General features: G+C 47.1%; 1 protein-coding gene across 1 annotated transcript; it reads right to left on the bottom strand.

The window, feature by feature from the left end:
- Nucleotides 1-2,665: 2,665 nt before the first annotated feature.
- On the bottom strand, nt 2,666-3,916 carry LOC119334084 (xyloglucan endotransglycosylase/hydrolase protein 8-like). The gene is made up of 2 exons (XM_037606743.1): nt 3,559-3,916; nt 2,666-3,450 (listed from the first exon to the last, which is right to left on the bottom strand). The coding sequence occupies exons 1-2, from the start codon at nt 3,826-3,828 to the stop codon at nt 2,869-2,871; spliced, it is 852 nt and encodes a 283-aa protein (XP_037462640.1). The 5' UTR covers nt 3,829-3,916; the 3' UTR covers nt 2,666-2,868.
- Nucleotides 3,917-9,800: the final 5,884 nt, after the last annotated feature.

Raw genomic sequence — 9,800 nt, 5'->3', positions numbered from 1 at the left:
CCATCCGAGAGTTCGACAGCTACTTCAAGTGCAAGATGGATTGCATCGGCAAACTTGGATTCACCTCGATCCAGAAGTGCACGACAGCGATGAGGATGCTTGCATACAGAGCTTCCGGTGATTCACTCGACGACTATGGGCGCATGGCCGAGTCCACCACCATTGAGTGTTTCTACAAGTTCTGTCGGACAGTGGTGGCAGTGTTTGGACCGCAATACTTGAGAACACCCAATGCGGAAGACACTGCTCGGATCATAGCATAGAATGCAGCAAGAGGATTTCCTGGGATGCTTGGAAGCATCGACTGCATGCATTGAAAATGGAAGAACTGCCCATTTGCTTGGCAGGGGATGTACAAAGGCACCAAAGGCGGTTGCAGTGTGTTACTTGAGACGGTGGCCACACAGGACCTCTGGATTTGGCACTCCTTCTTTGGTATGCCAGGAACTCACAATGACATCAACGTGCTACAGTGCTCCCCTATCTTTGCCAATCTTGTTGAAGGTCATTCTCCTACGGTGAACTTCGAGGTCAACGGGTGGCACTACAACAAGGATACTACCTAGCTGATGGCATGTATCCGAGATGGTCTACATTCGTGAAGACTATCTCAAACGCTGCGATAGGAGGCAAGAAGTCTCACTTTGCCAATATGCAGGAAGCTTGCCGGAAGGATGTCGAGCGGGCATTTGGTGTGCTCCAATCTCGATTTACTGTTGTCTGGTATCCTGCTCAGACCTGGTCGAAAGATCAAATGTGAGAGATCATGACTTGTTGTGTCATCTTGCACAACATGATCGTCGAGAGCGAGCAAGAAGAGCCAGTGTTTGACACTGAACCATACTACAGGCAGGGTCCTCTAGCCGAAGTTGATCACAAGCTGCCGGCAACCTGGACTGCCTACCTCAGTATGCGTCGGGAGATCCGAGACCAATAGGTGCATCATCAACTGCAGCAGGATCTGGTGGAGCACCTATGAAGGCTCAAGGGCGACGCCGGGCGCGACGTGCGATGAAATATGAGTTTTATTTGTTGAACTATATAATTTGTATTGAACTATTTGTCATTGCACTATTTTGTTGAACTATTTGATTTTCTGTGATGAACTATGTGATAAAAAATATTTATGTTGGTAATTGAACGCCGAACCACGACGAACTACAGCGAATATGGGCCTATTCTCACCTATATAGGCCCTTTATTCGCCGAAAATGGGCCAATATCGGCGTCTGGGGGCGACGGCTGAATGCCCAACCACCCCAGCACCGATTGTATCGCCGGCTTCCCTCCAGGGGTGATTTTTATGCCTCTTTGGGGGTGGGGGGGGGGGCAACGGCTGGAGATGCTCTTAGAGGCCACAAGCACGCTAACGCTTTGACGAATGAATGACAAGGGTCATCAAAACCACATCATCTCACTAGTAGTACTCCTGAAACTGCTACCCAGACGACAGTGCTGCCCGATCATGCACGACGTGCTAATCCAGCCGCTGGTGCCCTTCTCAATCATGTGCATGTCCGGCTGGATTTAAGTATCGTGCATGAATCGTGTGCATTGTGTCGTGTATATAGCAGTGTTGTAGTACTCTCTCCGTCTAGGTGTACAAGTCATCTTAGAAAAACGAAATAATCTCAGAACATGTAGGCGCGATGCATTAACTCCTATTTTTTGTTTCTTCACATAAATAAAAAATTAACCAATGAAAAATGTGGGGCGTATATGCTTTCATTGACTTGAGACTATCAAACACGACATGCAGTGGTCGGTCATTGCATGCAATGCTATCAATTAACAAACAAACATAGAGTTATCTCGGTTTTCTCTCTGCCTTGGTCGCCGTGCACAACTTAAGATAACTTATACACCTGGACGGAGGGAGTATTTGACATGCTAAATAATACAATCTTTGACCAATAATAAGCACACCCTCCACTAAACACACTTATATTACAGGACAGAGGAAGAAGTAATCAAGGTGATATCAAGCATACTATTCTACTTCCCGATAGACCCTAAACATCCATGGGAGCATATCCAGCAATCATCAAGCCACAAGTTGCCACCAGTGCAATGATAGCCATAAAACCTCACCCAAAAATAAACATGATAATTAACAACCTAAGATTTTTTTTTCCCCTGGATCCCATTAGTACAGTGGTGAATATAGCCCGGCCAACCAAGTGGTCTCAGCGATTTTAAGGGCGGACGTACGCTCTTTACACTCACATGAATTTCCCCATTTTAGGTGCGGCAGATCATGTGGCACCACCAACCAAAGGAACGAACATGGTGAGTAGGTGGTAGCAGTAGCACCGACTGGAGTGTACACGACAGCAACCGGAGTAGCTCCTCCTGCTAAGTGCTAACCGGTGACTTCCAGGAAGGGAAATCCGACCAAACCGTGCATCCAGCCAATTTTCCCTTTTTTTTTTGTTTGGAAACGGCATGCAGCCAAAACTTTGAACAAAAAAGGAGCGCCTGTACTGTACGTCAGGCAGCTGAAAAGAAGTTTTGCATCGGTCACATTTATTCACTGTTGTTCCGCTGGTTAAAAACAGGACACACGGAGAGAAATCTACTGCTTGGTGCTACGGCGAACTCCAAAGCAATTCAAGTCTATACAGTTGCCGAGACAGACGCCATGTGCAGTTGCCGGAACAGCAAATTCCTTGAACAATTCTCACTGTGGGACTCACTGTGTGTTCCGATATTTACTCGAAGAATTCACCCTTATTATCGTTTAATCTAATCCCTCTAGGCAAGAATAAACAGAGGGTTAACGAAATCAAGAACACTAGATGTGACCCAAGACCAAGAAACAAGAAATGAATGGATAACGAACAATCCGCAGAAGGGGGGCGGCGTTCTTCAGCCGCGTGAGCACTCGGCGGGGAAGCCCTGCGGGAATCGCCAGCCGTCGTCGCAGTAGTTGTAGCGCATGTAGTCGCGCTTGGCCCAGGCGACGGTGCCGCGCTCGGCGTCGTCGAGCTGCCGGTTCATCCAGCGGTCGGTGCCGGCGGGGCAGGAGAGCGGGCTGCCTTCCCCGCCGTTGGGCACGCAGGCGTCGGCGGTATAGCCGCGGTAGGAGACGACGAAGGGCGCGCCCGACCAGTCGACGGGGACCTTGCCCTTCTGCGTGGCCCAGTAGCTGCCGTCCCAGAGCGTGGCGTGCACGGACATGGGCTTGGCGCCCGGGTAGGGCAGGTCGGCGTAGCGCCTGAAGCTGCGGATGAAGAGGTCGTCCACCTTGAAGAGGACGTTCTTGTCGTTCCAGATGATGGTGTAGGTGTGGAAGTCGGCCGCCGGGTCGAACCAGAGGTCGAACTGGTGCTCCTTCTTGCCGTCGCCGTTGGCCCACACGTTGGTGTTGAGCACCACCGGCTGCCCCGTGGCGTTGCCCATGAACTCCATGTCGATCTCGTCGTGCCCGGGGCCGTCGCCCGACGACAGCTGCGCCAAGCAACCAATCAAGTAGCAACAGTCAGTCCCTGAATCGAATCTGCTCAACTATGTATGCATTCTGTGCTCGGATCTGAATCGAGTAGTATATATACGTACGTAGAAGGAGGTGACGGTGCCGGCGGAGTTGCCGGGGACGAGCTTCATCTGGATGCTGAACTGGCCGTAGAGGTACTTTTGCCGGGAGCCGAAGGCGCCGCCGCCGGACTGCTGGGTGAGGACGAGCGACGCCACCTGCTGCCCCTGCGCGTTGTAGTCGGCGCGCACGTTGCCGTCCGTGGTGAACTCCTCGTACAGCCACGACTCCGCCGACGCCAGGAGCGCCAGGAGCACGGCGACCGATAAGGACACGGCCCGCGGCATCGCCATTTTTACTCTGCTCTGCTCTGCTTCTTGGAATGGAGGAGGTGGCAAGGCTAGCTGGATAAGTGGGAAGTGGAGTAGACTGTGGAACGAGTATAACTCCAGTGCGGTAGGTGGCTCGTGTCGTGTTTATATATGCTGCGCTGCGCAGCTAAGCGCCTGTCACGGGCGGTAATCACGCGTCATGGCGCTCGGCTCTGACCGCTGTCGCTGTCCTTTTCCCGGGCCGTAGTCTCCGGGTTTCCGCGGCGGCCGAACAGGGACACGGCAGGAGTCGGTGCTCCGCTGTCTGCTCCGCTGGCCGCTGCGTCTGTTTTGGTGCGGCGGCCAAAGCACACACAGGAGGTGTCGGCAGGGTGGGCGTTTTTACGCGGCGTCGGTGACCGGCCGGCGCGAACCTTTCGATGTAGCAGATGCAACCTGTTTAGCTGTCTGCGTCGCATCGAGAGGCACTTATTCCTGTTGTTTGGTTGCCCGTACTTGTGCTTAGGGTATGAGCAGATGCAAAATTCAGCTGTTTGGTTGCAAACATCGTTTGTGTTCTGTTCACCCCATTTAAATGTGGTGGCCTTACCACCACACATGATCAGCACAACAATAACATCACAACAGCAAGATCAAACAAAGCAAGCAATATAATGACAGCAAACTTAACACAGCAAACTACTTAACTAGATAGCATAAGTCTAGATTAAGAGCAGGAGCTGAAGGAAATATGCCCTAGAGGCAATAATAAAGTTATTATTTATTTCCTTATATCATGATAAAAGTTTATTATTCATGCTAGAATTGTATTAATCGGAAAAATAATACATGTGTGAACACATAGACAAACAGAGTGTCATTAGTATGCCTCTACTTGACTAGCTCGTTAATCAAAGATGGTTATGTTTCCTAACCATGGACAAAGAGTTGTCATTTGATTAAACGGGATCACATCATTAGTTGAATGATCTGATTGACATGACCCATTCCATTAGCTTAGCACCCGATCGTTTAGTATGTTGCTATTGCTTTCTTCATGACTTATACATGTTCCTATGACTATGAGATTATGTAACTTCCATGTGACGGAGGAACACTTTGTGTGCTACCAAACGTCACAACGTAACTGGGTGATTATAAAGGTGCTCTACAGGTGTCTCCAAAGGTACATGTTGGGTTGACATATTTCGAGATTAGGATTTGTCACTCCGATCGTCGGAGAGGTATCTCTGAGCCCTCTCGGTAATGCACATCACTTAAGCCTTGCAAGCAATGCAACTAATGAGTTAGTTGCGAGATGATGTATTACGGAACGAGTAAAGAGACTTGCCGGTAACGAGATTGAACTAGCTATTGGATACCGACGATAGAATCTCGGGCAAGTAACACACCAATGACAAAGGGAACAACGTATGTTGTTATGCGGTCTGACCGATAAAGATCTTTGTAGAATATGTAGGAACCAATATGGGCATCCAGGTCCCGCTATTGGTTATTGACCGGAGACATGTCTCGGTCATGTCTACATTGTTCTCGAACCCGTAGGGTCCGTACGCTTAAGGTTTCGATGACAGTTATATTATGAGTTTATACGTTTTGATGTACCGAAGGTTGTTCGGAGTCCCAGATGTAATCACGGACATGACGAGGAGTCTCCAAATGGTCGAGACATAAAGATTGATATATTGGAAGCCTATGTTTGGATATCGGAAGTGTTCCGGGTGAAATCGGGATTTTACCGGAGTACCGGGAGGTTACCGGAACCCCCCGTGAGCTATATGGGCCTTAGTGGAAAAGAGAAGAGGTGGTCTGAGATGGGCCGCGCGCCCCTCCCTTCCCTTGGTCCGAATAGGACAAGGAGAGGGGGCCGGCCCCCCTTTCTCTTTTCCCCCCTCCGCGAATCCTATTCCAACTAGGATTGGGGGGGGGGGGAATCCTACTCCCGGAGGGAGTAGGACTCCTCCTGGTGCGCCACCTCTAGGCCGGCCACACCCCCCCCCCCTTGAGCCTTTATATACGGAGGCAGGGGCACCCAAGAGACACACAAGTTGATCCACGTGATCATATTCTTAGCCATGTGCGGTGCCCCCTGCCACCATAGTCCTCGATAATATTGTAGCGGTGCTTAGGCGAAGCCCTGCGACAATAGTACATCAAGATCGTCACCACGCCGTCGTGCTGACGGAACTCTTCCCCGACACTTTGCTGGATCGGAGTCCGGGGATCGTCATCGAGCTGAACGTGTGCTAAAACTCGGAGGTGCCGTAGTTTCGGTGCTTGATCGGTCGGGCCGTGGAGACGTACGACTACATCAACCAAACGCTTCCGTTGTCGATCTACAAGGGTACATAGATCACACTCTCCCTCTCGTTGCTATGCATCACCATGATCTTGTGTGTGCGTAGGAAATTTTTTGAAATTATTACGTTCCCCAACAGTGGCATCCGAGCCTAGGTTTTATGTGTTGATGTTATATGCACGAGTAGAACACAAGTGAGTTGTGGGCGATATAAGTCATACTGCTTACCAGCATGTCATACTTTGGTTCGGCGGTATTGTTGGATGAAGCGGCCCAGACCGACATTACGCGTACGCTTACGCGAGACCGGTTCTCCCGACGTGCTTTGCACATAGGTGGCTTGCGGGTGACAGTTTCTCCAACTTTAGTTGAACCGAGTGTGGCTACGTCCGGTCCTTGCGAAGGTTAAAACAACACCAACTTGACAAACTGTCGTTGTGGTTTTGATGCGTAGGTGAGATTGGTTCTTACTTAAGCCCGTAGCAGCCACGTAAAACTTGCAACAACAAAGTAGAGGACGTCTAACTTGTTTTTGCAGGGCATGTTGTGATGTGATATGGTCAAGACATGATGCTGAATTTTATTGTATGAGATGATCATGTTTTGTAACCGAGTTATCGGCAACTGGCAGGAGCCATATGGTTGTCGCTTTATTGTATGCAATGCAATCGCGCTGTAATGCTTTACTTTATCACTAAGCGGTAGCGATAGTCGTGGAAGCATAAGATTGGCGAGACGACAACGATGCTACGATGGAGATTAAGGTGTCGCGCCGGTGACGATGGTGATCATGACGGTGCTTCGGAGATGGAGATCACAGGCACAAGATGATGATGGCCATATCATATCACTTATATTGATTGCATGTGATGTTTATCGTTTATGCATCTTATCTTGCTTTGATTGACGGTAGCATTATAAGATGATCTCTCACTAAATTATCAAAGTATAAGTGTTCTCCTTGAGTATGCACCGTTGCAAAAGGTCTTCATGCTGAGACACCACGTGATGATCGAGTGTGATAGGCTCTACGTTCAAATACAACGGGTGCAAAACAGTTGCACACGCAGAATACTCAGGTTATACTTGACGAGCCAAGCATATGCAGATATGGCCTCGGAACACGAAGACCGAAAGGTCGAGCGTGAATCATATAGTAGATATGATCAACATAGTGATGTTCACCAATGAAACTACTCCATCTCACGTGATGATCGGACATGGTTTAGTTGATTTGGATCACGTGATCACTTAGAGGATTAGAGGGATGTCTATCTAAGTAGGAGTTCTTTAAGTAATTTGATTAATTGAACTTAAATTTATCATGAACTTAGTACCTGATAGTATCTTGCTTATGTATGTTTGATTGTAGATAGATGGCCCGTGCTGTTGTTCCGTTGAATTTTAATGCGTTCCTTGAGAAAGCAAAGTTGAAAGATGATAGTAGCAATTACACAGACTGGGTTCGTAACTTGAGGATTATCCTCATTGCTGCACGAAAGAATTACGTCCTGGAAGCACCGCTGGTTGACAGGCCTGCTGCTGGAGCAACACCAGATGTTATGAACGTCTGGCAGAGCAAAGCTGATGACTACTCGATAGATAAGTGTGCCATGCTTTATGGCTTAGAATCGGGACTTCAACGACGTTTTGAACGTCATGGAGCATATGAGATGTTTCAGGAGTTGAAGTTAATATTTCAAGCAAATGTCCGAATTGAGAGATATGAAGTCTCCAATAAATTCTATAGCTGCAAGATGGAGGAGAACAGTTCTGTCAGTAAGCATATACTCAAAATGTCTGGGTATAATAATCACTTGATTCAGATGGGAGTTAATCTTCCAGATGATTGCATCATTGACAGAATTCTCCAATCACTGCCACCAAGCTACAAGAGCTTCGTGATGAACTATAATATGCAAGGGATGAATAAGACTATTCCTGAGCTCTTCGCAATGCTGAAAGCTATGGAGGTAGAAATCAAAAAGGAGCATCAAGTGTTGATGGTCAACAAGACCACTAGTTTCAAGAAAAAGGGCAAAGGGAAGAAGAAGGGGAACTTAAAGAAGAACAGCAAGCAAGTTGCTGCTCAAGAGAAGAAACCCAAGTCTGGACCTAAGCTTGAAACTGAGTGCTTCTACTGCAAGCAGACTGGTCACTGGAAGCGGAACTGCCCCAAGTATTTGGCGGATAAGAAGGATGGCAAGGTGAACAAAGGTATATGTGATATACATGTTATTGATGTGTACCTTACTAATGCTCGCAGCAGCACCTGGGTATTTGATACTGGTTCTGTTGCTAATATTTGCAACTCGAAACAGGAACTACGGATTAAGCGAAGATTGGCTAAGGACGAGGTGACGATGCGCGTGGGAAACGGTTCCAAAGTCGATGTGATCGCGGTCGGCACGCTACCTCTACATCTACCTTCGGGATTAGTATTAGACCTAAATAATTGTTATTTGGTGCCAGCGTTGAGCATGAACATTATATCTGGATCTTGTTTAATGTGAGATGGTTATTCATTTAAATCAGAGAATAATGGTTGTTCTATTTATATGAGTAATATCTTTTATGGTCATGCACCCTTGAAGAGTGGTCTATTCTTATTGAATCTCGATAGTAGTGACACACATATTCATAATGTTGAAACCAAAAGATGCAGAGTTGATAATGATGGTGCAACTCATTTGTGGCACTGCCGTTTAGGTCATATCGGTGCAAAGCGCATGAAGAAACTCCATACTGATGGACTTTTGGAACCACTTGATTATGAATCACTTGGTACTTGCGAACCGTGTCTCATGGGCAAGATGACTAAAACACCGTTCTCTGATACTATGGAGAGAGCAACAGATTTGTTGGAAATCATACATACAAATGTATGTGGTCCGATGAATATTGAGGCTCGTGGCGGATATCGTTATTTTCTCACCTTCACAGATGACTTAAGCAGATATGGGTATATCTACTTAATGAAACATAAGTCTGAAACATTTGAAAAGTTCAAAGAATTTCAGAGTGAAGTTGAAAATCATCGTAACAAGAAAATAAAATTTCTACGATCTGATCGTGGAGGAGAATATCTGAGTTATGAGTTTGGTGTACATTTGAAACAATGCGGAATAGTTTCACAACTCACGCCACCCGGAACACCACAGCGTAATGGTGTATCCGAACGTCGTAATCGTACTTTACTGGATATGGTGCGATCTATGATGTCTCTTACTGATTTAATGCTATCGTTTTGGGGTTATGCTTTAGAGACGACCGCATTCACGTTAAATAGGGCACCATCAAAATCCGTTGAGACGAAGCCTTATGAACTATGGTTTGGCAAGAAACCAAAGTTGTCATTTCTGAAAGTTTGGGGCTGCGATGCTTATGTGAAAAAGATTCAACCTGATAAGCTCGAACCCAAATCGGAGAAATGTGTCTTCATAGGATATCCAAAGGAAACTATTGGATACACCTTCTATCACAGATCCGAAGGCAAGACTTTTGTTGCTAAATTCGGAAATTTTCTGGAGAAGGAGTTTCTCTCGAAAGATGTGAGTGGGAGGAAAGTAGAACTTGATGAGGTAACTATACCTGCTCCTTTATTGGAAAGTAGTACATCACAGAAAACTGTTTCTGCGACACCTACACCAATTAGTGAGGAAGCTAATGATAATGATCATGAAACTTCAGGACA

This window comes from Triticum dicoccoides, chromosome 7A (genome assembly GCF_002162155.2).
Source record: "Triticum dicoccoides isolate Atlit2015 ecotype Zavitan chromosome 7A, WEW_v2.0, whole genome shotgun sequence".
Lineage (NCBI taxonomy): Eukaryota > Viridiplantae > Streptophyta > Magnoliopsida > Poales > Poaceae > Triticum > Triticum dicoccoides.
Note: the sequence above shows the minus strand (reverse complement) of the source record. Positions and strands in the feature narration are given on the sequence as shown.

Excerpts from the sequence above, each read along its gene's own strand:
- LOC119334084 (XM_037606743.1), bottom strand. The coding sequence starts at position 3,828 with ATGGCGATGCCGCGGGCCGTGTCCTTATCGGTCGCCGTGCTCCTGGCG. Across the intron at positions 3,451-3,558 it reads GCACCGTCACCTCCTTCTAC|CTGTCGTCGGGCGACGGCCC; the intron begins GTACGTATATAT and ends TGCTTGGCGCAG.